Source organism: Talpa occidentalis, unplaced genomic scaffold (assembly GCF_014898055.3).
Source record: "Talpa occidentalis isolate TD23 unplaced genomic scaffold, MPIMG_talOcc4v2.1, whole genome shotgun sequence".
In the NCBI taxonomy this organism is placed as follows: Eukaryota; Metazoa; Chordata; class Mammalia; order Eulipotyphla; family Talpidae; genus Talpa; species Talpa occidentalis.
Window position 1 is genome coordinate 137,159,497 of NW_026555331.1, and position 27,604 is coordinate 137,187,100.

The 27,604-nt window shown below is 37.2% G+C and overlaps 1 protein-coding gene and 2 long non-coding RNA genes across 10 annotated transcripts in view; 2 read left to right on the top strand and 1 right to left on the bottom strand.

The window, feature by feature from the left end:
• Positions 1 to 27,604, bottom strand: part of ZNF800 (zinc finger protein 800) — an 81,913-nt gene that overhangs the window by 35,571 nt on the left and 18,738 nt on the right. The window contains exon 6 of one of the 7 annotated variants that reach the window (XM_054692638.1): positions 21,828 to 26,560. The exons of the other annotated variants lie outside the window; for them this stretch is intronic. Within the exon in view, the coding sequence (XP_054548613.1) occupies position 26,560 (1 nt within the window). The 3' untranslated portion in view covers positions 21,828 to 26,559. Of the gene's footprint in view, positions 1 to 21,827; positions 26,561 to 27,604 lie in introns of those variants that run through there. 7 annotated transcript variants of the gene reach the window in all.
• Positions 840 to 27,534, top strand: LOC119246341 (uncharacterized). Of its 2 annotated transcripts, XR_008550849.1 has the most exons (4): positions 840 to 1,014; positions 23,926 to 24,017; positions 24,599 to 24,652; positions 27,506 to 27,534. It is a non-coding gene; the product is annotated as an uncharacterized LOC119246341 (long non-coding RNA). The 2 variants fall into 2 exon arrangements; XR_005125495.2 differs by lacking the exons at positions 23,926 to 24,017; positions 24,599 to 24,652; positions 27,506 to 27,534 and adding exons at positions 7,081 to 7,245; positions 7,374 to 7,609.
• On the top strand, positions 8,635 to 14,897 carry LOC129145349 (uncharacterized). The gene is made up of 4 exons (XR_008550850.1): positions 8,635 to 8,679; positions 10,232 to 10,265; positions 11,286 to 11,368; positions 14,852 to 14,897. It is a non-coding gene; the product is annotated as an uncharacterized LOC129145349 (long non-coding RNA).

A 27,604-nucleotide genomic window follows, 5' to 3' on the forward strand; every position in this document is an offset into this window, starting at 1 on the left:
CAAAGGCAGGATTTTCAAAATGGTGGGAGAGGAAATTTTCAATCAGTGATGATACAACAACTAAATAAATATTTAGACCCTTAATCACATCTATATCAAAAATAAATTCCATTCAATTCCATTTGAAGTAAAGATTCAAATCTAAAAAAAAATTAAACATAGAAAAATATTTATATAACATTGATATGGAAACAACTTTTAAAACATATCACCAAAGGCAGAAATCATAAAGGAAAAAGATTTATCTAAATGAAAAATGTAGTATTTTTGTATATCAGACTTTATGAATTTAAATTGGTATATATATGACAAATGGAAAAGTACCTGCAACATATGGAATAAACAAATGGTTACTGGTTTTAAAATAAAAAGTGAATATCTAACAGAAAAATTAGCAAATGTGTTCATCCATTCCTACAACAGATATTTACTCTGCAAATATGTGCCATGTGTTGTGCTAGGAGTTGGAAATACAATGCTCAAGAATCTGAACATCCAGATACAGTCTCTTCCCTGGTTGATTCCAGCATGGGAAAAAGAAACACACAAACAGTAAATAAACAAAGTTACAAGTTGAGACAGGGATTGGAATAATGAAGAAAACAAAGAAGTACGAACGTGAACAGGAGGCAAGAGGTGAAACTCCTTTCAATCAGATGTTCTGGGAAGGCCTTTCTCAAGATGCTGTACTTAAGCAATAATCTAAAAAATACAATTATGGTGGGGGAGAGGGTAGCCGAGATGAGCAGCTTAAGTACAAATTTACCAAGTCCCGGAGGTGCAGAAGAGATCTTGGCATATTGGCTTGTGGCTGCATCACAATGGACAGTAACAAGAGAAACATAAATGGGGGTGGATCCAGAGATTAGTCAGACTGTGCAGGTCTCTGTGAGCCATGTAAGGAATTTAGATTTACACTCAGAGCAACAATGTACTTGATTGAATTTATGAGCAAGGTCATTGTTGTCACTCCATCAAGAATGTATTGGTCAAGAATGGGAACAGAGAGACCAGGTAGGAAATAATATGGTCAACATAAAGGAAGTAGAAAGTAGCAAACAGATTAAAGATATATTGGGGGGATAAAATTGATAGATTGTACAGGTCTATTTGATATAGAGGAAAGGTCACAAGAATCAAGAATAGATCAGAAATCAGAGCCAAATGCAGTATTATTACACTGAAAGAGGAAAAAACACCATGATGAAATAGGTTGACTAATTGGTTGGATGGTGTTACCATTTACTGCAAATAAGGAAGATAGGGAAACAAGTTTGGCATGAGAATGAGGAATCAGAATTTGGACAAGTTTGACAGATTAGAGGCATCCAAAGAAAGAAAGAGAAAAGCAAATACATGTGTATTAGCATAAAGAGGGTCCTTAAATCCAGGGCAATTGCTAAGATTGTCCTGGGAGAGATCATAGAAAAGAGGGACTAGAATGGAGGGGAGGAATCTCAACCTTTCAAAGTTGGCAAAAGGAGGTGGATCAAAACACTGGGGGCGGGGCACCGAGGGGAGACAGGGAAAACCAGAGAATAATGCCTTGGATATGAAGAGGGAACATTTAAAGAAGCAGAGCGTGGTCAAGTTGAGCACAGGAATGTACCCTTTTGGACAGGGTGATATGGAAGTGACTGGTGACCTTGACAAGAACACTTTCAAGAGGTGGTGGTGGGGAAGTCATGTTGCAGATTGAAAGGCAGATAGATAGAAAATGAGGACAATATATTAGCTTCACTCCATAAAAAAAGACTGTGAAGCTGAGTTATGGCCAGTAGGTGGGGATGTGCAGAGGGGAAGGTTTAGTAAAGATGGGGACACTGGAGAACGTTTGCCAACTAATAAAAAGGATCCATTCCAGACAGATGTAGATGATGCAGAAGGGGAAAACACAGAGTACTTCCAAGAGGAGATGGGATTCACAGCACAAGAGGAGGGACTGGCCTTTGAAACTTCCTCCAAAGTCACTAATAGGATGAAAATGGTCACCAAGGTTTGAGGGTCTCCTGGAGAGAAAATGAGGAATATATTTACTATCTTCTATTTTCTCATGGAAATGTGAAATAAAAAGGATGCAATCAGAAAATTTTGAGGGGGAATGAAAAGGTATAAAAATAGTAGTTTTAGAAGTAGGAAATTGAGACAAGTAGGAAGAGTAGCACCAATTTACTGGTAAAACTAGTTGGCTGAGTTGTGTGATTTTCTGAAAGAAAATATTCAATTGTCCAATTAGTCCCATGGAAGGCAGATGGAAGGTTCATCCAGAGTTGGGATTTTGACAGGAATATCATTGGGAGAAACGAAGGTTTAAGACTGCTGGGTACACTGTATTTCAGGAAGAATGATTATAATGATGGCCCATGGGGTCAAGACCAGACAAGGAAGGAAGTGAATCCAAGACCAGCTAATAGTGGAGACAATGAGGTTTATGAATTAACAGGCAGTGAAGAAAGGCCCAGAAAGATAGGAAAATGGTCCTCAGAGTGGAATGTCTGATAATGTGTTAATTCGATTCTTCCTAGAAGCAGACACCAAGACAGGATTCAACTTATACAAGTTTTACTGAGGGACATCTGTAGAAGATAATGGAAGGGTTCGGAAGCAGGGAGGGGCAGGCTGTCATACCATTATGCAAGTATGACCCCTCTAAAAGGAGAGGGACAGTGGGTAAGAAGAGCCTTAAACTGCATGCAGTACAGTTGGAAGAAAGTTGCAGCCCGGTGGCCTAGTCCTCAAGCCAGTCACTCATTAGAGGAGTCAGGTCTCCCACGAGGCGGCCTCTAGTAATACACCCACTGCGCTCAGGCCTGGGAGCAGCTAGGTAGAAAAATAGCCTCCTTGCAAACCCAGCAGTGGATCCCCCTGGAATGCAGACCAGAAGCTGGGAGCAAGGACTGACTGAAGGGAAGAAATGGCCACTAGCGAGAGATACAAGGACAGGACAGGACGCTGGAGTTCAAGTTCAACCACAGTTGTGCATGACATAACTCCAGGTGCTGTCAATCACCCAGTCATGGAGGATTTGCACAATTATTGAAACAATCTTCAGGCAGATGGCAGCAGGAAGTGGGGAAGGGGGGGTGGGGGGGAATGGGGTGGACAACTATACCCTAGATAAGATCTGTGGTTAAAAAAAAAAACCCAAAACTAGAAAAGCGGGAGCTAGGCTCTGAAGAGCTAATCATGAAAGAGCGACCTGGGGAATCGACGAGGAGGGCAAGAGGGAGACGCTGTCCAGGGGCGAGACTCTCGAGGCCGCCGGGCCGCGGCCGGGCGGGCGAGGACGCAGCGCTCCGCGGGCAGCCAGGCCCGGCGCGGAGGCCGTCCCCCCGCCGCCGGCCCGCAGGCGCACGGCCCTCCCGGGGGCTGGCGGGGAAGGGCCGCGGGCCGGGCCGGCGCGGCTGCGCGAGGGCGGAGGGTCCGCGAGCGGCCGAGGACGCCGGGCGGGCCGCGACGCGCGGATCCCGACGCGCCGGGAGGGTCTGGAGAGGCGGGCGGCGGGCGCGGCGGGCGCCTGAGGTGCTCGGGGTCCCGCGGTCGCCGGCGGCGGCGCTCACGGGGGCGCGGGCTTCCCCAGGCCCCGGCCGGCGTGCTGGCGCTCCCGGGCGGCCCCGCCGCGGAGCTTGGCGCGGCAGCTGGCGGCGGCCTGGCGCGTGGTGACGGCGCCCGCGGGCGGGCAGCGGCTCCCCGGGGCGGCCGGGCGCAGGGCGGCGGCGCTGCGGGGCGACGGCTTCCCGAGGCTTCGGCCGGCGCGGGCGGCAGCGGTCCCCAGGGAGGAAAGACAAAGACACGCCGGTTAGAAACGGGGCAACGCGCCGGCGCCCCCGCCGGGCCGAGAGCCGCGCACCCACCACGCTCGCCGCGGCCGCTCCCGCCAACAGGTGGCCGCGCTCGGGCGCGCGGGCCGACCCTGCGGCGAGCGGGCAGCGGCCGTCTCAGACCACCGGCTTCCAAAAAGCGACTTAGGAGAATGTGCCAAAATCCTTAACCTTTTGAATACGCTTTAACCCGGATATTTCAGTTGCACAGTTTCCACCGAGGAAAAACTATGAATACATACAAAGTCTGCACACACAGTTGTTCCGTGCGGTATCTAGTGTAGAAAATCAGGCAAAGAAAATGAAAGAAAAAATGTTTTAAACTGGAAATAGCCTATCCTATATCCAACAATGAGGTTTTGGTTAAATTACAGTCTTTTTCTCTATTTGAATACTAACCTGCCATTAAAGTATCCTGGGAAATAATATGGAAAAGTATTTATACCAGGTGTAATGAAAAATATCAGTTTCATTCCCATTTGTAGTGTGTGTGGGGTTATATTCAGGTGGGTGAGGCCACTAGTGATCTTTGTCTCCCAAATTATATACAATACGATATTTTATTTTTATCTTAACAAACTTAATGAATTTTTATCTCAAATCAACTTAATAAAAAGAATTTTACTGCATTCTTATGTATCCAATCTTTCCCCCAATCCTAATTTATGAAAAGGATTTTATATTGTGTAACAAAGTGGTAGGCATCAAAAGAATTTAAGAATGAATGAATGGGACACAGAATTTATCCTCCTCAAAGGTTTGAATGCTACAGTCTATTTATCCCTTAAACATTACAGAATTCATCAAAACCACTGTCTTTTGTGAAGTTATACCTTATTTTACTCTATTAGTCATTTGTTAGAAGCTTTCTGGGCTTCTAACAAGCACAGATTTGTAATCCCACACCCAAGAACACAAAATTTGCTACAGACCAAAAAAAAAAACTCCACACTTTGCAACAAATGTTTTAGATAATACCAATGTTTTAACAATGTATTCAATAATATTCTCTTCAACTTGAAAGAATTTAGAGGGAACAAAACTAAAAACAATATAATGAGCTAGACTCTAAACTTAACCTCTGGGTCTCCCAACCAACAAATCTGAATGTTTAGCAACTAATACCTAGGAAGTCTATTTTGCTAAACCTCATTTCAGGAAACTATATAAAGGCAACAATAAAATAATACTTATATAATATAGGTAGGGGCTCCAGGGCTTTGTTATTAAATTGATAGAAGATTTACTATAACATGGGTTCCAATGACATTTTAAGCCAAAATTGCCAAGCTGATTTTACTTAATGATTAGCACATTAAGGTTACATGTTCATTGGAATGTTGTTTAAGCAGACAATGATCACACCATCTTGCAAGTTTCCTACCCTTTGACGGTACTGAGTAAAATCATATTTGGAGGCATAGCTTTAGTAAAAATTACTAGAAATAAAATGTTCAAAGAGAACAAATCCTAAGAAATCACAAGAGTGTGTTAACCATCAGGATTAAAAACAGGTAAGAGAAAAGAGGTGGGGTTTTTTTGGTTTTGGTATTTGGTTCTATTGTCCAACATTCGTGATCCAGTGATTTCAATTTGATTCCACATCTTTAGCCTATTATATCTCAGGTACTATGTACTCAGATCCTAAGAACAAAAAAGATAGCATGAGATTCCTATCTCTAAGCTCTATCTAGAAAATTACCACCCCATTATTACAATAGTTCAGGCCCTGGGGTTAACCCTGCAGTCCTGCTAAAGTTTTTCTTCTCATATTCTTTAGATAAACTTTCTAATTTCTGTCATTCCTTTGCTCAAATTCATCCAGAGCATCCATTATTTCCACAGTAGCTAAATTATTAGTTCTTAAACTTTCATGGGAGTCAAAGTTCAGTCTGAGATTCTGTTTAAAGATATGTACTCTAGAAACACACACAAAAATACAGATACACTGTGTTGCACTAGAACTGACTTCCCAACATAGTATACAAAACCAATATTTACAAAGACTATACCTCCCTTGTACTGTTGTTTTTCATGACAGGAAAATGGTGACTTCCTGAAAAAAAGTTAAGAATATTCTAACTGCTCAGTAGTAAATCGCAAGACTTGGTTTACTAAGTTGGAATTATGTGGTCTTTGACATCCTTACATATACATCATCCTTGATAATCAATTTTTCTCCATGGCAACAAGTTCTGCAATTCTTGACTCACAAAGTCATAGAAACAAAGCAGAAGTTCCCATAGTGCTTTGTCAGGTTAAGGTAGTTTGTGTACTGAACACTAAATTTCTCCAAGACTTTAAAGTTAAGACCAAGTCACATTACTTCCTTTGCCTTCAAGTTCAATTAAGACCTCTAGAAATGCAGTAAATTTCCATCTAATAGAGAAAAACATCATGTTCTATTCCTATTTCTTGGCAACACCTCTTAGAAACGTGGTGACAGCTGCTGATATGGAAAGTGATGATGCACAGTGACATGTGGCTATTCTCTCCTTCTCAAAGCTGGACAACCATTATGTGTGCCTGACATCACAGGTGCACATCTGCCTCAGATGCTAACACTTGAATATTATTAAGATATTGACAATCTTTCCAGTTTCCAAAAAGTACTCTAAAATGTAATTTGATGACATCAGACAGTACATGAAAATGTGAAGGTTGACACAGTGAGAGGCATCACTAAATATCATCCAGTTGCATACTGAAGAGAAATGGCATAGTGCCATATTTTCCAAATCTGACATGGTTATCATTTGACAGAAGCACTGCCCCAATTCTCTTTTCAAAGAGCACATTTTAGAACCTATGCATCAAACTACTTGACTCTACTCCTCCCTAACATACACTATTATTTTCCACATCTATACTTTTATTCTTGGGATTTCACCCATAATGTTTCCTCCTTCTCTCACCTTTGCAAACGCACCCATCCACACCATCCCCCAAAGCTCACAGCCAGCCATTCTGCCCTAATTACTTCAGTCTGAAATGATCTCTCCATTTTCTGAACTCCCACAATGTCTACTATCTATGACTGTTTTGAAAGTGTGAAAGTGTGGTTTCGAGACCAACAGTCTCAAAAATGCACTATAAAGAGCTGTGCTGGGGCAATTTCTCCAGTTTTCCCAAAACTATTTCACCACTCTTTAAAAAGTAACTCATTCCCAGATAGATGGAAAGGGAAGTGTTTATTGTTGCTGGAGTAACCATCTGACTCATTTCAATCATTCTTTTCTTTACTCATTTTCACACACAGAGTTCTGATTTGTGAACTGCATATTTGTCAGGTCAGTAATGTCATTACTGACTGCCGAATTCACCACCATCATAGCTCCACCCTGGATTTTTCAATCATTGCCTACCAATTCCACAGCCACCTTACACTCTATGAGCTAGAATTTATTCATAGCTTCAAATAAAGGTAAGTAGGATTATATGAAAAGAGCTAAATCTGACAAATTTCAAATAAAATATAAAATTATATATATACACATTCTAGAGCACAGCAGTAACTTGAAGATCATCTCTTCCAATAAATTTATATTACAGATGGGGAATGACAAGGGATCAGGTATTATGGAGCAAGAAACTGAAATTTTAAAAGATTCAAAATGTCAAAAAAAAAGTAGCAAAATCATGCAGCATGATGGAGTCAACACTAAGGATAAATGAAACCAAAGAATTAAAGAACTGAAAGAAATAACTCAAAATGTAGACAAGCTCTATCAGTCATCTCAATGTCTCTGTCCAGTGTCTGACATTCTAAGTATCAAGGTGACCTGAACTCATGCCAATTACAGTTATTAATGACTTATTTAGTGTATGCCAGGTATCCTATGTATTTTACATACATCAGCACCATTTCATTAAACTCTAAGTGGGAAAAAATGTGCTACTGGAGATAAGTCTATAGGACCTCTGTAATAAGAAAGCCAAAGTAGGCTGTGTGTCTACAGCCTGGGTTGTAGAAAGGATGCTCTGAAAATTGAGGACTGTCTGATCTGAATGGGAAATATGAATTTATCACATCATCAGAGAATGCTGATATTGATCACTGAGAGATGATTCAATGCATATCAAGTAACCTTCTGATTATATATATATTTTTTTCATTTAGATTTGCCTACTGGGAGAACACACATAAACATGAGAAGTCAATGTGCCCAATACTTCTCAATGCAAATTAAAGAACTAGTGTTGTAGTATTTATATACACTAGTGTCTAAGAACCTGGTTAGAGTTCTGAGTCCTCTAGCACGTGAGTTACCCTGATGAACGTCAGATCAGGGCCAGCTTAGAAAGCAGAAGCTATGTGAAAGCTATCTGTGGAGCCTGGCGGTGAGTCTAGCCTGCTCTGTCTTGCTCTTGACCATCCTCAAACTACAATGCCATGTGATTTCTCTCCCTGGCCCCTTGCCGCCGCCCCCTCCCACCCCCCCGGCAACACACACATGCACACAAACGCGCCAGAACCACTTAATTATAAATGGAAAGTGGAGGAACAAAACATCGTGTTGTTTCTCCAAGCCCCACAGCAGCACACTGTGATTTTAGAGCTTAGTTTTACAGCAGAGGAGGAGGTAGATTAGGGGGTTATTTAATGGCACTAATATTTACTTCACTTGTTCAAAAAAAAAAAAAATCAGTCACCTAAGTAAAAAGTTCAAGTAGATCTTGACCATATAAAAACTTTTACCAAAGAATCAAAAATGTCACATTTCCACAAATATACATGATAAGCAGTTATTTAGGGGTTTTGTTTGTTTCAGGTACTTTGTCAATTTTTGTTTTTTAACATTTCCATAGGAGACAGCCATAAACTCAGCAAGATCCTAACATGATATCACAATTCTTGGTAAGACTTTTAGTTCATTATCTTATACCACAAATTACAAAGTCAAAATGCACTAAGAACCATTAGAAATTCTATGACCAGAGATGAAAATAAAACACACAAAAGCTGCACTAGTGCTAAGAAATTCAAGAATACAATATTACTTTTTCTATTACTAAATTTTAACTATTATGATGGTATTATGAAATAATACTTTGATTAGTTTTTTCCAATTGATAGTAGTTATAATTAATATTCTTTTTAGACAGAAGGACTCAGTAAATAATATATTGAGAAGTACTGCCATCTTTAGGGAGAAAGCAGGATTACTGACTAAAGTAAAATTGAAATATATCAATAAATACTTAACCTCTATGAATCTTATCATGGAGAGTTCAAATGGGACACATTTTTTTTTACTGGATGTGTCTTTTGTGGCACAGTTTTGTCCAAAAAAAAATCTAATATCAAGCAATTGTCAGAGGCAACAACAATCTCTGCAAAACAAAGCAATAACTGAATTGATAAATTAGCCAAGATAATCAGAATGATCAAAATTAAGGATACATTTTTATAAATTATGAGTCACATCAAGATTAAAAGAAACAAACTGTTTCAACAAACAAATGAAAAACTATTTCTGTGATCTGCATGAAATGTTGGTAGATTTTTAAAATTTAGAAAGTAAACATCACTGCCTTTCACTGTCACTGAAATAATGAACTGTTTTGTACACATACAAGTTTTTATACAAGTCTAAAGGTAAATTATTTATTTCCCTGAAAACTTTCCATTTCATTCTCAAGAGAAAAAATATCCCTGTCAGCTATTTCTAGTAACTAGCAGTAATATTTATATACCTATTTTTTAATGTCAACATTTATCATAAATCAGCCAGAATGATCTCTCTGAAGAAGTGTGAAATACTGTATTGTGTTGCACATGAGCTATTCAATATGATGTGCCAGAAACAAAGAATAATTTAATACTTTGTCCATTAATATCAACAAAAGTCAGCTGTCTAAATGATAGTGTCCCAAGCATATACATGGAAAAGTTCATGGACCAAGAAATAAAAATATCTGGGTTCTACAATTTTCAGACATTAACAAGTGGAGTAACAAAGTGTAGAAATGTGTATGCAAATATAGCTGTTTGTACAGGAAAGAGCTCGTAAAAGAACAAGAAACTGGTAAGTCCTTGCCTCTAGGGAGGGGAATGAGAGAACTGAGAAATGATAGGGAGAAAACTTACCTTTCACAGTACAACTCTTTGTACTGTTTTATTTGTTTTATATGTATGTTATTATTAAATAAATAACTACATAAATACTGCCTCTATTCCTGACTTCATTAATTACATGAAACTCTGTGCTATCACTTACCTTAATTTTCTCCATTGAAAATGGGGCTATACTCAATCTCTAGAATCCCCATCCACAATTCAACGGAAATATGGCTCAAGAAGGTATATACAAAAATGCCAGGTAGCTAAATAACTGTAAGCCTTACTTTGTAGTGACTTAAATAACAGCATATAAGAATTATTTACATTTCTACTCTGTTCCCACCAGGCTATAAAAGCAGCATAATAAGCAAAAGAACCTGGTAAGAGAATTCAGGTTTCTGACCTTGACAATGTTTCTCTTCTTTCTATTCTGTATCAAAAGTAAAATTCTGGTTAAATAAGTCCTCCTTTTTTTTTTTTTTTACATTCAAACTATTACTTCTAAGATACAGACTCTCAAAACACCTTTTGATAAATGATTAAATACTGAAAATAATTAAGAGGAAGAACTTTTGTGGTAGAGTTAAAAATGGATCCGAAGGTAGGAAAAAGCTGAAAAAAATCACTCCTGTGTTGCCATAAAATTAGTCCAAGAATTTCCTACAGTTATTCATAATCTTTATAAACAAAAAATACTAACAGATCCAGAGCAGGCAAGAGTACAGGAGAAGAAGGTATAGACCAATAAAAGTAGGACACAAAGGAGACACTGCAAAGAAAACAAGCAAAACTGACTGACACCGAGGAAACAGAACGGAAACAGGCCTGTAGAGGAGAACTGTTAGTCTTGGAAGTCAAGATAGTTTTGACATTTTCATTACATTATGATTAGACTTGCAGTTTAATCATGGGGGCACTGTAATTAAATGCAATGATAACACAAAGGATGAAAGTGAAAAATAAATGGTAAGGTAAAGGTGAGATCATCAAAGAAAGAGGTCAGCCCAGTTTGGAGCTGTCAAGAACAGATTCAAAGAGGAAATAGGCTTTGAAATCTGTGCGATAAGCAAAATGATGGTGGCAGTATGGACAAAATAAATTAGCCAGAGGAATCAATTCTGATAGGACATGAATTTAGTTTTAGTCACAATCTGATTTAAATAGCTTGGCACAAAATATTAGAAATAATTTTTCAAATACCAGGTTGCCAAATTTTCTTCATAGAATATTACATGGGGGTGATGACAAGTTTGTAATATATCCATACATGTGACTGAACAGGCCCAACTATAAGATCAATATTGATCTAATTATAACTTTTAATTGGGCAGGACTCTGAGGCCTGAGAAAATCATACTTATACAGGATGTCTGGCAACCCTCTCTACTATTTTTTTGCAGGTACCTAGCACTATTTCCTGTCACAACCTTCGTACTCAGAAAGTCAGCTCCACCCAAAATACACAAAACCAGGAAATTAAGAGGTGCCAGTTCTATTTTTCCATTGATTAAGTCGGTGAATTGGGCCTGGTTATTGAAATAGTGCGCCATGGGTTTCACTAAATTAAAAAATGTCAAAACAAAACTCTCAGTTATCTAGTAATTCTATAAAGCTAAAGGAATAAAATATAACCATTTAATAATTTTTGGCAAAATACACAACATAAATTCAAGACATTCATTATTTTATGGATAAAGAAAATGTGTGTGTTATTGGTTAACATAATATTTTAAGAAATTTATAATAAAATTTATCTATCAAATATTGACAAACAGCAGGAATAACTACAAATATAAAAAAGGTTATTAAACAAATGAAGTCCTCTATGCAGAAAGTTATGTATTTTAAAATTCTTTCTCCCTGTTCATTTTTCTCACAATTCTTCAAACACCTAAATATGTATATTATCTTTATAAGTAATGTCTTAGTGATTTACTGATGAGTAAACAGTTATACAGAGGCTTCCCAGAGAGGGAGGGAGAAATCAATGTATCAACAGTTTATTTTTAAGAGAAAATTTAAAACAAGTATTAGTTAAAAATTTATGATTTAAAAGAACTGTGCTACAGCAAGGGGCCTGTGTTAGTTTGATATGGCTTCTAAGTTTTTATGCTGATCCCTATTGTTAAAGTTCAATAAGAAACTTTCAACACATTAGAAGAGAAAATGTTAAAAGTTTTTTCTCATTTTGCTAGATTATAGTTATAATAATAATTTTTTAAAAACATCATTTTATTATAGCTATTCTCTAGTCTGTCAGCACTTCTATTACTGATTTCAGTTTTTAAGGGTCATAACTCATCATAAAATTTACTCTAGTGAAAAAACATGTTAAGTCTCCCAAGAATTCTTCCTTTTAAAGGTAAAGGGAAGAGTTAAAAAGTTAACTTCAAAAGTAGCTCAAATGGTATATGGACCTATGCTTTCAGTATTAAATCACTGATTACAATCCAAATAGGACTATTTCTAAGAAGTCATGCTGCAAACCCTGGTAACTATCAATTGACCTGAATGGGATAAAAGGCTGCTTCAGTTCCCAGGGGGCAAATATCTCCACTTGAACTCTAGTGGTTATCTAGATGACAGGAAAAATCAGAAAGGGCCACATAGGATCATATATGATAGTGCAGGACCTAGCTTTTATTAACTGCTATTATAAATATTCCCCAGCCCCAAAAGTGCAGAAAACAAAGTAAAGTGAATTCCAATCATCTGTTCAATGCTTAATAGATTTTTGCCCTTAGAATTTGGCTATGGATACTAACTTACTTAAGTTTATTACATGGGTTATGTCAGAATTTATCAGTTTACCCAGGTGGCTTCCTTCTAGTTATCAGATATAGTTTCTGCCTTGGAGTTACATAGGAGTTACACCATGAACAAATTCTGGGCAGATCAAAGGTATGGCACCCAACACACACATCATGTTCAGTCCAAGAACATGAATAGATTGTTTTATTTTTTAAAAATTAGATACTTCCTTTTTTAAGAAATAATCTTTCAAAATAGGTTTTACAGATTTTACCCCAAAAGCCTTCTAAATACAACATAGACTAGTTCACATCACCGAATACAAGTGAATTATCCAGTACATCTCAGAGGAATATCAAATATATGTTAGATACATGGTGGAGGCAGCTAACAGGAGAATGGCAGAGAACCATAGCTAGTCAAATATCATTTCCCAAATAAAAAAATGAAACAGGAAGGCACTGACCTAAACTATATAATGAACCCTAATTTTGTATGAAGTGGTATGAAATGTGGGCTATTCTTCTTGACAATCTTTTCAAAACCTAAACCTCCGCCCTTCGGGCAATTTCTCTCCTGACCTGTGTACCTTACTCATACTAAGAAACTCTAATTAGATGTCCCACAAGCACCTCAAATTCAACATGTCCTCCTGGGAAAGTGTCCCTTTCTGTGATCCCTTCCTTAAAGAACAGTACCATCAACTGCCAAGCCAGAATGTCCAAACCTGGTAATCATCCTATGTTCCTTATCTCCATTGCCTGGAAAACTCCACTTCTGTAACAGTGATAGTATTTGTATCTGTCTCCAAATCTCATTGTCATTATCTAAATGTAGACCCTTATCAGGCCTTAGATTACTGAAACTTGTAATTGATTGCCCCACCACCAATCTTACCCTCCATCCCCACTCCAGGTCAGTCTCAGTGCTCTCATACTCTGCTTAAAATCCTTCAATAGCTGCCCCTAATCCTGAATATATGAATCAAACTACTTACTTGATCCATACGATCTTTCTTGATCTGGCCATTTCTTGTCCCAGATTCCTTCCCTCGGTCTCCATATGGTTTCAGGAATTCATACACACCTGGAAACTTTTCTACCTAGCTAACTCTTTCAAAATTCAACAATGAATTGAGGGAAATTATTTCCCTACCCCCCAAAACCTCAGTGTACCTTTAATATAACAGTTCTGTGTGTCTCCATAATGGCATTGGAGAGGAAGAACTGCATTTCTTGTTTGTGCAATTCTAGCACCTAAGTCAGACCACACACAAAGTAGGAGCTCATTATGTCTAATGAATGGACAAAGCAAGTTAACCTAAAACAGTGAAATCTGAAGATGCCCATGAAATTCTTTGACTTTTGAAACCTGAAGCAGGTTTTTTGGGGGAGAGTTTAATTCGCTTATTACTAACCCATCCCAGATAATATTTTGAAACAATTTCTTTCATCTTCTATTCAATAAAACGTCGTTAAATTGAAATCTTCAATCTTTAAAAGGCAAATAAATACTTTATTTCATACGCAACTACTCCTCCAAGTAATAAGCACAAATTAACGTGTGGTGCAAAGGCTTGCATCACTCATGAGGCTCAAAAGGAATCTGGGTTAACTCAACCTAGCAAATACCTGTTTGTCTGCATACCTAGGGCAGCACCTATGCACCAATATCTGGTAAACAAGTCTAGCTGCCACCTCCGGCTGGCCCTCAAATCAACTGCAGTTACAGCAGCATCAGTGTGAGTGGAGGGTCACTGCTGACTCCCATCCTTCTGCAAAAGGCAGAAAGCCCATCACTATTTTACAAAGGATAAAATAATAGACCAGATCCAAGAAGATGTAAGCTGATTCTAGAACCCTTTAACTTCCTTGCCTTTTCTATGTCCTACTTGCCTATATTGATAAGCTATCTGCCATCTATCCACTCAAGTATTTTTTAGCATTACTATATCCCAACCATTCTCATAGGCACAGGTCTACCTAACTCTCCCAAGTCTCTCATATAAAACCCTCCAGTGGGAAGACAGAAATTATACAAATCAATGCACCAAATATAAACATAATTACAGGCTATATTAGGTAACAATAAGGGAAGGAAAATGAAGCAGAACTACAAGGAGACATACTTTATGTTGCCTTTATTCAGAATGACATTTAAGCTTCCTGATAACATACAATAACAGATGAACACACAATAACAGATCTGTTTTTAGGAAGACAGTTGTGACAATGGCATGGAGGACAGATCAGAGGAGGCCAGTTAAGAGACTGCAATCATGTAGGTAAGAGATAAGAGTCCAATTTAAATTATTAAAGGTGGAGGTGGCAAGAAGGAGCCAAATGTGAAAAACATTCAGAGGCAAGACAGAAAGGAATCAATGTCTCATTAGGTAAAGTGTATAAGAGAGAGAAAGAAGTCAAGGTATTTCCCAGGATTCTAGGCACCTGGGAGGGTAGGAGCGTGAATAATTGAGAAAGGCAACACATAAAAGAATAAGTTTACAGGGAAGATAATTAAATTTGGTTTACTGAGGTGCTGTCACATTTAAGATACTGGAGAAACAGCCACATGGAGATGTCGAACATGCAATTTTGAAAACAAATGGTCTCATAATGGGAAGACTAGCCAGGTTAGAAAACACACCTAGTGTCATCATCACAAAAGTGGTGACACTTCAGGAATGGTGAAATCACTGAGATATGAAAAAAAGTAAAAGGGATTAAGGAAACAATGATCCACATTTAAAAGCCCAGTAATAAATAAAAGCCAATGGCAAGAGAGGAAGTACCGGCCTTCATAGGCACCTTGGCTCAACAAATATTTAGCAACATCCACGACGTCAGTTACTCTGCTAGATGCTAGGGTATATCTTAGCCTATCCTTATAGACTCAGGGAGGAATACAAAGCGATTCCAATATAATTATATTGGGAGAAATACAAAGCGATCCAACATAATTATAAATGGAGCACTGAAGAAACACACAAGGGGGAACCCCAGCAGAACTGAAAAGGTCAGAAAATACTCACTGGAGATCACTCGGTGTCTGATACACGGCTTTAAGGAAAATCATACAAAGAAAGTTGGTTAGGCAAAGCAGATGAAATCAAGAAAATATTCTTGCTGAACAGGATAAAGGTTGTAGAAAGGAATGGGAAGGAGCCAAAAAAGGCTAAAGTGATTTAAACTGGCAAGAGGGGAATTATTCTTGGAAGAAAGTAAGAATTATTCCCATCTTCCCAGAAGATGGAAAAAGTGGACAAGAGGGGGTTTGATAGAAAGTTTATAAAAGGTTTTTCGGGGATATGTTATAGAAGAGAGATTGGGGGAATTTGCCAAGCTGTGTAAGAATTTGGGAAGAGAGGTAAAGTGAACTATGAAATTTTCTAAGCTTCATGTGATTGTAAATTTCCATCTCATAAGATTTTGGTAAAATAAGAAGGCAAGCATTTTCGAAAATTTTCAAGCTTGTCTGTTTCTTTTGGATGTAACACCATACTGACTGCCTCAAGATGACCTAGCTCTGTGTGATCATGAAAATCTGGGAAAGGTAAATTTGAAAGCATTAATGGTCAGCAAGAGGTCAATCATAATGGCAAGTGAGAAGCCGCCAGATTTAGTATTTATGGGGTCATCGATGACCTCCAGGTGAAGGAACTTTCACTAGGAATGTAAGGGCGGGAAAAAAAATTGCAGATGGTTCACAAGTAAATGATCTAGATACTATTCACTCCACAAAAACTATCAAATGTCTACTCTGTACTACTAGAACTATCCTAGGCCCTGAGGAATCAGTGGAGATCAAGATACATATCTAAGAGTTTACAAGGTAATGAAGAAGACAAGAGAAGTTCACAATTTCAATGTAGTGAAATAGTGCTAAAACAGTAGTGTGAGAGGACATGGAAGTCTGACAATGAAAGGAAGGAGGAACTGATAGTGCTAACCAAACAAAAAATAGAGGGGAAGTCCACTTTTTGGCTGAAAGGAATGTGCTCAGTTTGTAGGCGGAGAGGGAGAGCTTGTGAAGGAGAAAGACGGGGCAGGGGAAGGAGGGTTATTGGAGGAGTGTCGGAGGGAAGGAGATGGCCAGAATAGAAGTGCTGCACTTTCAAAAGAAAGATACTTCTTCATCCAAAGAACGGAAGAGGAAACAAGACAACAAATAATTGTGACACGGAAAGGGAGCATAAAGAAGCGTTTTCTACCTTTGCCATAACATAGGCAAGGTTGCCTTTTACCGAGCAAAAATAGGGTTGGGGGCTTGAAGGCAGTATAAAATATTCGAAGTAAGCAATGTGAGGATTGGTTAAATGAAATGACTAATCAATTCTGACTCCGAAGATTAAACAAATGACAGAAGAGGCAGTCAACAATTGTGTTTCCATTGTTTGGATCTGGGAGTAGAACGTGGAGTGAAAGGCAAACTGCCTTTTACAGAATTCAAAAGGCATGAAAGGAATCTTATAAAGAGTTACCCAAAAAAAGTAGTAACTACAAAGCCATACAGCATATAATTGATTATGGATTACTTTTCAGGGCATACACAGCACTCCCATGAGCTTGAATCTGTCTACCATTACTTGGTAGCAATGGTATCCAGAGGCTGAGGCAAGGCAGGCAATAGAAGCCATCAATAGCAGAAAGAGAGGAACTCACACTGTACAGATCAGAAGGTGAGGTAATGGGAAAAGAAGTAAAAGTAAAGACATTCTGTGGTCTAATGATAAGCCTGATGAAGCGTCCTGCCTTCTCTTATCATGTTATATGCCAGGTAAATTATAAGGTATTGGTGATACAAAGAGAAGACATAATTCTTGCTGTAAACTCAGAATTTGTCCATGTGCTAATAGCCTAATGTCTACAACAAAAAAATAAAACCTACAGTTGCTGAGTTCTCCAAACTATATGTTGTCCTGTGAGGCATTAATCACAAAGAAGCAGTTATATCAGAAAGTTCAATAAATTCTTGAACAACTGCAAAAGGTCCTGTAAAAATGACAGACTAAAGACCCATAAATTAATGATATGCTTTAACTTAACAAACTGCTGTGTATACTGACTTTATCACTGATGTTACATCTGACCTTTCATTAAACGGTTGGATTAAAGCCAAAAATAAGGCACCGAACATCAAATGGCAAAGTAAGATAACCAGAAACTAAGTGCTAGAAAGAATTTCAGCAGCATAGTGATAGAGATTTTAGTGATTGCTACAACAGTAGTAACAATACATATTTGTGAAGCACTTACCTGTGCCAGGCATTGTGCCAGGTATATTATATATAATAAACTTTCAGAAATTCTTACAACCTATCTATAAAGTAGTTTCTAATATTAATCACTTCACAGACAGCAAAACTGAAGCTGAGAAAGATTAAGTAACTTGCCCAAACTACATGGCTAGTAAATAAAGGAGCCAGGACTTGAACTCAGGCCTGTATGATTTTTAAAAATCCGTACTTCAACCATTGTCTGATTCTGTTTCCCCAAAAGCATGGAATAGTAGCGGGCACATGATGGACACTCAATACTATCTGTCAGCAAAGGAACGAATGGGGGAGTATAAAGCAGCAAATAGAGTAAGTCCAAAAGTGGAAAATAGAGTAGAAAAGTAGAATCAATACTTTAAAGAAATCCCCCACTCAAACCATGCAGCAGAGTTGTGGGTGTCTGGAAAATATCAGTAACACAATTGCCAAATATGCTGACACAGGAAATGTAATGACTCTTTCTGAACGAAAACCTCAGGTCGTCTATGAATCTACAAAGCCCTGTGGCTTTTAGAATGGATGGAAACAGCATAAGGCAGGTCACAAAAGATAGTGCAGATGCAGGTCAGAAAACTCTTCTCCACATGGTCTCAGTACAGAAAGGTGCTACAATGTTGGTGCACTGACCTAACAGTGCTGCACTGACCTAACATCCAAGCCCATAAGTTACCTTCATCACTTGTGAAAATGCAGAAAACTATGTGTACTAGAAAAAAGTACTACATTCAAGGGCAGTCCAGACACCTCATTAAAAGGCTCCCATCAAAAGAATCCTTTCACTGGGTCAGGACAGTGCAATTGACTCTGCCACCAAGATCACCAGTGACTGGAGCAACGGAAAGCACCTGTCCCAAGAACAGTTAATCTCTGGAGAGCAAGCTATGAAAGGTCTGGCCTAGGAAATGTGCCCAACAGTGAATGAACCTGAGCCAATCATATTTCCTCTTACTAGAGTCTCAACTTAAGCAAGGAGAGGGAAAGCGGATACAAGAATACCAGGCAGTCTAATTTGTAAGGCTGTTATAACCACATTGAGAAGATATGGAATGAAGTCATTAAAAAATAGTAAAAGAATCTGAAAAGGGCAATTAGCAGCAGAGAAGCAATAGTTTGGCTGCTAAGAGGGTAACAGCCAATCATTGGCGCTCACTGATTCTTTCCAGTGTCTCTAACATCTTGAAACCGATATGACTGGCTAGTTTGTATAATTACTCCTAGATTCCCATGAGGCCTAGCCATTTCTTATTTCCACATATACCAAGAAAAATCCCTTCTATTAAACCACTCCTTACTAGGTACAGATCCAAGTAAAACTCTGAGCCTGCAACAGCAACAGCAGCACAGTGTCTGCATACAAGGTGCACATGCACTCATACTCCTGAGATGATATGGCAAGCTGGGAATCCAAGCATGGTGGGTCTTCCATCTTGTAGCATCTGTGGTTTGAAGATGCTGTATTATTTAACCCTGTCTTAAAGTATCCTAAACTTTAAAAACTAACAAATCCTATCACTACAATGGTGCATCAGAGATGAGAGAGAGATCCAAGGCAGTTGCAGGAAACAAAACCATCTCCTTTGAAGTTCCCTCCTCTTGGGCCTTCCTGGTGGCGCAAGGGATTAAAATGCAACCTATGAAGCTATCCACAGCCTCTGCAGCACAAGTTCGATCCCTGGCCAGGGAGCTACCCACATGGCACAGCAGACCTCTCCTGACTTTCCCACTGCTCCCCTCAGAAGTATACATCAGTCAGTCTGCCTGTTCTGTTCCCCACTCTGTCTCTGGTGAATCCTCTCACCCCCCCACACCTCTGGCCTGTACCCCAGTTCTTGCATGCATATTTAAAAAGATAAAAAAATAAAGTTCCCTCCTCTTATATGTATGTAAACCTGTGTCCAAATGTCATGGCATTATACACTATCTTATTCTCTTACAATCACAAGAAACCATAGTTGACTAATTAAGATGGCCCAGTTAAAAAAGAACAAATTAGAAAATTATGAAGATGTTTTGAGTAAAGCTTAATTTGAGAGTATAAAGATTGGAAGTTATTCATAAATTTCACTAAGTGTGCTCTTGTCTGTCTTTATGAAAGCCCCAGTAACTTCTCTCTCTCAAAGCCTGCCCATTCAAAGGAAGGAGAAGGAAGCTGAGAAAGTCTCAAACATCTACAAATGCTTAGTTCACTGAATTCCGAGGAAGTCAATAAATACCTAAAGATCAAAAAGTATGAAAGGACATGGTCAATCCCCTACAGAAGCTTACATAAAATGACCCAAATATCTTCCTAACAACTTGCTTGGCAACTTATGTCAAAAACTGAAGGGAAGTACACCCAAATCTTTCCCCCAAGTTATTTTTTTCATATAATTCAGTCGCTTGTGCATACTATGTTCCTAGAGATGTTACTTCTTCTTAGAAGTATTACGTGCTTTTCTTTCCAACCAAAATAAAAGCTACCTGTCACAATTAGCAGGTAATGCGGGGTTCATGTCTCGCAAAGTTCCTATCTACCCAAGAAGAGTCTCATCTTTTAAAAAAATGTTTTCATACAACTTAGAAATCAAAGGTTTGTAACTAAAAACTTTCTGACTAAAAGCCAAACTTCTGTTTTTCAGAGCTAAATTATTTTCAGGTCATTCCACGGATAGAAGGGATTAAAAACCAATATTCAAACCTGAGTTGTAATAAAGTTCTACCCATTAGGGTTCTTTTTTGGTGTAATAATTTCTCTTCTGAACATACCCTCAGTATATAGTATTACAAGTGTTATCAGATTATTCAGAGCAGGCTACCCAGATAAGCTGCAAATTGTTCTAGTTCAAGCTTCCAAAGTAGGACCTTTCAACTCAAGGTGCACATTTTTATTTTGGTTTGGCTATTTTTCAACCAAATCATTCTACTACTTAAACATTTTGATGTTTAAGCAATATGGAGCAATATGCTCCAGACACCTGATATATTTGAATATCACAATCATTAAAAAGCTACAAAACCCAGATGTTGGCACACCAAACATATGATCTAAAGTTCAGGATATGAAAGTTCATCCAAACCCACGGACAAATGTTCTCTGGTGATGCAAATTATATACTAACCATTAAAATTTCTAAAATGGTTAATCACTAACCATTAAAATTTCTAAAATCATCACACTGTTAACAAGGCAAGATCAAGAACAGTTGGGCGTAGGGGTAAATGCTCTTGGCAGATAATTTAACAGTACTTGAATCTTCACTGAAATGCAGAGTACTGTCAGTAGTGACTACCATTGAAAAACTTTATCTCTTCATGACACATTCACCAAAAAAACTCCTGACTCAGCCCAAGTGTGCTCTCCCAAAGAATCTACTTTTTCCATAATTGAGTGCTTTCTTCCAAATCATTCTGCGTATCTATAACTTGTCTTAAAGGTATTTCAGCTGTTATTCAATTAATATTTGCTCTGTGTCAATATTTTGTACATGTCAAAAAATTTTGTGATAGGACAAATAATGAGAATTGAGGGCAAATGAGCTATTCTGGGGAATAACTATAAAAACAGTCTATTTAGCAATGAATGTGCTTAAAACAACCTAACACCTTTTCAAGGTGATGAAAAATTTATGATGAAGAATGAACTAGAATATCTGAATTAGGTTATCTAATCAGATATCAAAGAATATGATTAGGTTATAACTTGGTAGCAAGTAATATATTTCGTTGTCTTCACTGTTCCAGTTAAAATTTGATATGTAGCAATAGTTCTCTCTTCTAATGTACATATTTCCATGTAAGCTTAACTTAAAAAGACAACTAAAAATTCCATATTTTAATAGCTATGAAAATCACAGTAATCATATCTAATATTGTAATATTCCAGGAACTAAGGGTTTTTACATAAATTTTTAATTTCATATTCAAAACAACCTTATGAGGTAAGAAATACTATGCCCATTTTATAGGTAACTAAGAAACAAGTAATTTCTACAAGGTCAGATAACATTATTTGTAGATCCAAACTTGTAACCAAGTAATACAGTTCCAAATCATTACATTAAGATGCCAAAAAGGTAATGCGGAGAATGAACTCTGCAAAGAATAAAATGTGCGAAAGATTGCACCAATTAAGGGCATAGGCTTTGTAACTGGACCTAGTGTCAAGTTTTAATTCTAAGGTACTAGACATACTAGCTATTTAAATTTGCTAGAAACATACTAGCTTATCTGAACCGAAACTTGAATAAATCACTGTACTCTGAGCTTCAATTTTCCGTTCTATAAAATGTGAATAATGAAGTAATAGTACTTAACTTCATAGGATTGCTGATGGATTGGGGCAAAATGCAAGTGAAAAATTAGCAGAGTGCTTAGCATAAGCACTTCATGAATATTCACTATTATTTCTTACTAAAATTCTCCATTATCATAAACTTTAATTTTAGTACTGGGGCATTTTCTAAAATAAGTTAAATATATCAATATGGAGATAAAAGTTCATGAAATTAAGACTCAAAGCCTCAAAGTGTGTGTGTGTGTATATATATATCTCAGCACAATTTTGAGATGGAAAAGGCTGCTTTTTTAGTATTATTAAATAAATATTTATTTAAAGTGTCTGGGTATACATGAAGATGTGCTAGGCACTGTACAAAATCATCTAGACACAGTTCCTGACTTCAAAAATATACAATCAAGCATATTAATTCTGCTCAGTGGACACAAACAGCAAAACCTCCAATTTTGGGTGTTTTCCCACCTAGATACACCAATGTTCTTCACTATGGTCCCCCCGCTTGTGTCGTGGTGATGGTGAATATATGGAGGAAGAAGCATAAGAATAAATAATAAATCTGGTCAAATGAAATGTACAGCAATAAAGATCCATGAAGAAATGAGCTGCACTTGCTACTCTCTTACCTTCCCAAAAAATGTTTTGCTATCTTGGTACTAATGATGTCTGTTAATTAACTGGGAAAAGTATAGAGCTAGAGGTTCAGAACAGAGAAAAAGGATGCAAAAACTAATGAGAGATGGAATGAACTTGGAAAGTGAATACAAGTCAGGATAACGGTGAGTTCAAGAAAAATGTTTTTTTCTTCATTCTACCATGTGACTAATGCCTTAGAAACCAAACAGTTTATAACTGTTCCTAAAAGTGCTGACCCTTACTCTTGTTTAATCCCAAGGTTTCTTTTAGCTCCTAAAGTCAGAGAAGAGGGCAAGAACAGCATAGAACACAGAAGGATTCTAACAGCATGCGTGATGCTGTGCTGCACATATCTTAAGGCTCAGCTTCAGATCAACTATGAGAGTCATAGCTAAATCATAATCTTGATAATCTATAGATTCCATTAGAAAAGGAACTTCTAAAAACTCCTAACTAAGGGTCTAGAATACTTCCAGAAGCCACTGCAGGAAACCTGACAACCTATTTCCAAAATTTTACAAGATACCTATCTCATTTTCAGTGGTCTTGCTATTTGAAAAAAATCATTTTCAACTTCACAAAAGGAAATGATATCATACATCTCCAATTTACTTGCCGTCACACCTACAGGGAAACTCTCCATCTAAACCCACAGTCTCAAGGCGGCAAAACCACAAAACTTGCTGCAACTGCATCCATAAGCTCTTTAAAGTAAACTGAATACAACTGCTTATCACCATAAAGCAATATTACAAATACATATTCCAAAAAAAATGTGAAGGTAGTTTTCAACAATAAAAGCAAGCTGTTAACCAAAAACTTAGCTCATATACACAAAACCAGGCTAAAAACTAAGGATGGGTTAACACAGTTCACAGGTTTTCGTCTTGAAGTAGGGAGTCAAAGGGAGGGGGGTTTGGGGGGGAGACATGAACCAAAAAATAAAAAAGGGTTATATTCAAGGTATATCTGCATACAGTATCAAACACCCACCCGGTGTCAGTCACATTTCATCCAGCTATCACAATCCAAGCATAATCCAACCTTGCAAAGTTGCAGTGCATTCTATACCTGTTATTGTTTCTCCTCTTTCCACCACATTTAGGAATGGAAGTTATCCTCAGGAAGATGAGTTAAATTGTATGGAGAAGCTCTTAATCAAGTAGCAGCAAAGGTATCTATAATCTACAACCAGAGGTAGGACTCAGCATAAAATTAGCAGTTTCTTATGGCACTTTACCTGTTCCCCCTACAACAAAGAATCCCATGGATATCTGCTTAGATAGCTTATGTGCAGAAAGCTTCTGAGGGCACAATGAAGCCTTTTCTTAGACTTCAAGAACCTCAAGTCTGACCTTCTGAGATGACAGAGCCCAAGAGTCCAAAAAAAAAAAAGATGAAGACTAGAAAGAACAAAGAAATCTAATCACGTTTACTTTTTCCTTCTATACTTTCTAAACTGGTCCCAGCTTAGCATCTAACGCCTATTCTGTCAGGAACCATTAATTAGGCTATTATAAAACATTCCTAACCTCTTTAGGTCCATCTCATTTACACAAGTCCTAACATAGTGCAGTTTTTCTCTCTATGGCCAGATAAAATCTTTAGATAGTCCTTGGAACCTTCATTTCCTCCTAAATTCCTACTCTGTGGCCCTAGAGTTAGTACAGAGGAGGCATAATGTGAATGGTTCTGTGGGAACAGGTGAGTGGAGTAAGGGAATTCCAGCAATTTGGCTTCCCTCAGCCAGCATCAGGTTATTTCTCTTTTCCCTACAGTTTTTAAGAAGCAAAGCAGAGAGAAAAAGGATGAAATACAGATGAGAAGTTGAAGTAAGAAGCTATCTCAAATTTTTTAAGAATCCACATATCTTTTTACTGGTCATCAGTTCTTAAGTCTGGAAAAAATATTTAGAATATGTTTTGTGTGTAGGAAAGCACAAAAGATAACACCTTGCAAAAGTAAAACATACAGGTTTAATAATGTTGCAACTAATGAAGATGGTTTATAACTGAAATACCACCTACACATTTAGTTCCCTAAATATATTATGCTATCAATTATTAAAGTTAGACCTATAAGTACAAATTTTCCATAAGGAAAAGTAAATCTGTTTTTAAATTAAAGAGAAATTATCACTCTAATTTTTAAAAATAAAACTATCAGAATATAATTCAAGTGTAGCTGCTCATAGTCACTGAATAAATTTAAATTTGATAATAGAACATTTAAGTTTCAACCAATGCACCTTTGTTGAAGCACATTTAGCTGAAATAACTTCGAGTCTGGTTTATTTCCATCACATATAGTACATTTTTCCAACAAGAGCATGTACATTCAATATAGAACATTTCCAGCAACAGTTACAGTCTTTCTAGTTTCCTTTCACAGTATATTTTAGTGCAAAGCACTGGGAAGGGTAAATGTCTTTTTTTCCCTAGCTATAGAAGCATTTTATTATGACCTTGTGGCTCTTCAACATTTTAAAATTTTATACAAAAAGTATATAGATGGACAGGGTCCCTCTTAAGTATAGGTATGAACCTATATAAAAACATGGTATATTTGCTGCTGTACCTTTAAAAATTATAATTTGTCAAAAATTACTAAAAAATAAAATATTCCCTAAAAAGTACAAAATATTTATACACAAAAACCTGCCCAAAATTTCATAAAGATAGCTGTATTTCTGTTTTTCCTAAAATCTTGATTATAAAAGTGGACAAGAGTTCATTATCTTCCAAATTTTATATAGGAATCAAATATTTATTTAAAGTGGCCATTTAAAAATTTTCTTGGGAAAGAAAAAAAAAAAAAATCAGGGTTTACAGCCCCATCTTCCTTTTTTAAAGAAATATACTAGTAGCATAAGAAGTGGATGTGCACAGATTGTCTGCATCCATGAAATATCAGCAAGCTATTTACTACCTTCATAATAACATTAGTAAATGTGTGGTCTCTAAAAAAAAAGAGAAACTGAAAATTTAAAATGGATCAGCCTTAAAGTGCTTTGTATAATATTTAAAAGGGAATGCTTAATTTTAATTAAAAGCTCAATGTTTACAAATGAAAAATGTTAATGATCCATGGGTGAACATGAGCTGGAATTTTTATGTATTATACATTTGAGAATACAACTTTCAAGCATTTAAGTGCTGAAGAACAAGTTAGAAATAAATGGATATAAAAATAATTACAAATATATTTAGTAGGCTAAATATTGATAATGTGTGGCTACTAATTTATCTTTTGGCCCTACCATCTTCTCACTAGGAAATCATCTATCTGTACAATCCAGATGAAAATTTTGCTAAATAAAGCAGAACAAAACCAAAACCACTAAGATATAAAGTCTTTGTCAATTAAAAATCACCAGTGGTGATATTTTCTTCAGGTTGTTGATCACTTTAATCAACAAATTGTAAAACAAAATTTGCAGCATTTTTGTAGAAACTGCAGACCAAATGCACAAGGTCAAGGGCGGTTAGCTGATGGACTGTGATGCCGATACATAATGCCACAGCTACTTGAAAGTGCTGGAAAAGGCAGTGCCTCAGAAATAAGTGGTTAGGTAGTTATTATTTTAGTCAGAAAACAGTAGTTACAGTCGAATATTTATGGAAATGTTTTTCTTTTTTTTCTCATAGTACCATTTGAAGATGTTTAGTGGTTTTAACACCAATTTAAAGTCTTTCCACAAAAATGAACTCCAAACCTTTTCGTACATCACTTGAAGTTATCTGAGGAGAAATGGGAATAAATGAACACTTTTGAGTTTATCAATAAAACCTTGTTTTTTAAATTATACAACAGTAAATGACTTCTAAAGGATGGCTTCATCTAAAGTTTTTCACACACACACACACACACAAAAATGTGTGATAACCAAACCACAACTTTTAACCTACTCAGCACTCTAAGTATACAGTTTCAGAACCTGAATGGAAAACTAATTTAATACTCATTAAATACATTAAATGTCTTACTACAAAGGACACAGGAACTGGAAGTAAACCTTAAAAACTATATAGACTTGCAAAAACACATAGGGAGTCCACTCCTTATTTTATATTGCATTTTTTTTAAATATACATTTGTCCCAAACCCTCTTAAAAAATGTAATTTTTCTTTCTTCCCAATAGGGATTTTACTTTTCTTCCAACGCACAACCACACACACCAAAAAATTCCTACTTATTAACTATACTGAAATGATAATCACCAAAAAAGTTTGTTTAAACAAAAAGGAAAATAAGAGGCCTTGGGCCCTAACTAATCATTTTCCCATAGATCAAAACTAAAAAACAGTAACATCTACTTCCAAGAAGGAAAAAAAAAAAATCCAAACTTCCATTTATCAAGTTTTCCCTTTGCCTGGAAGCACTATGTTAAATGTAAATGATATATGCTAGTCATTCTAAATTCAATTTGTGATTTTTTTTTTTAGTGCAGCACTTTATTTAGCTGTCACAGATTAATTTTTACAATAATTAGAGTCTCAAAAGACTTCTGTCCTATAATTATCGCCTTCACAAATTCATTCTAATATATTTAACTTTCCTACAACGCATTAATTAGTAGACTAAGGTCACTGAATCAAATTAAAACCTGTGCAAAGTTAGTTAAACAGAAGACTTCTACTGTAAACATTAAGCCAACATAAATGTATCTATTTTACATTGAAAGGAAAGCACTGACCCTGTGCCATCTACCTGTGGAAGGTAAGTTCTGAAGTTAATTTTTGTTCCCAAACCACTGGAAAAAAGGTCACTGAAGAGGTAAATG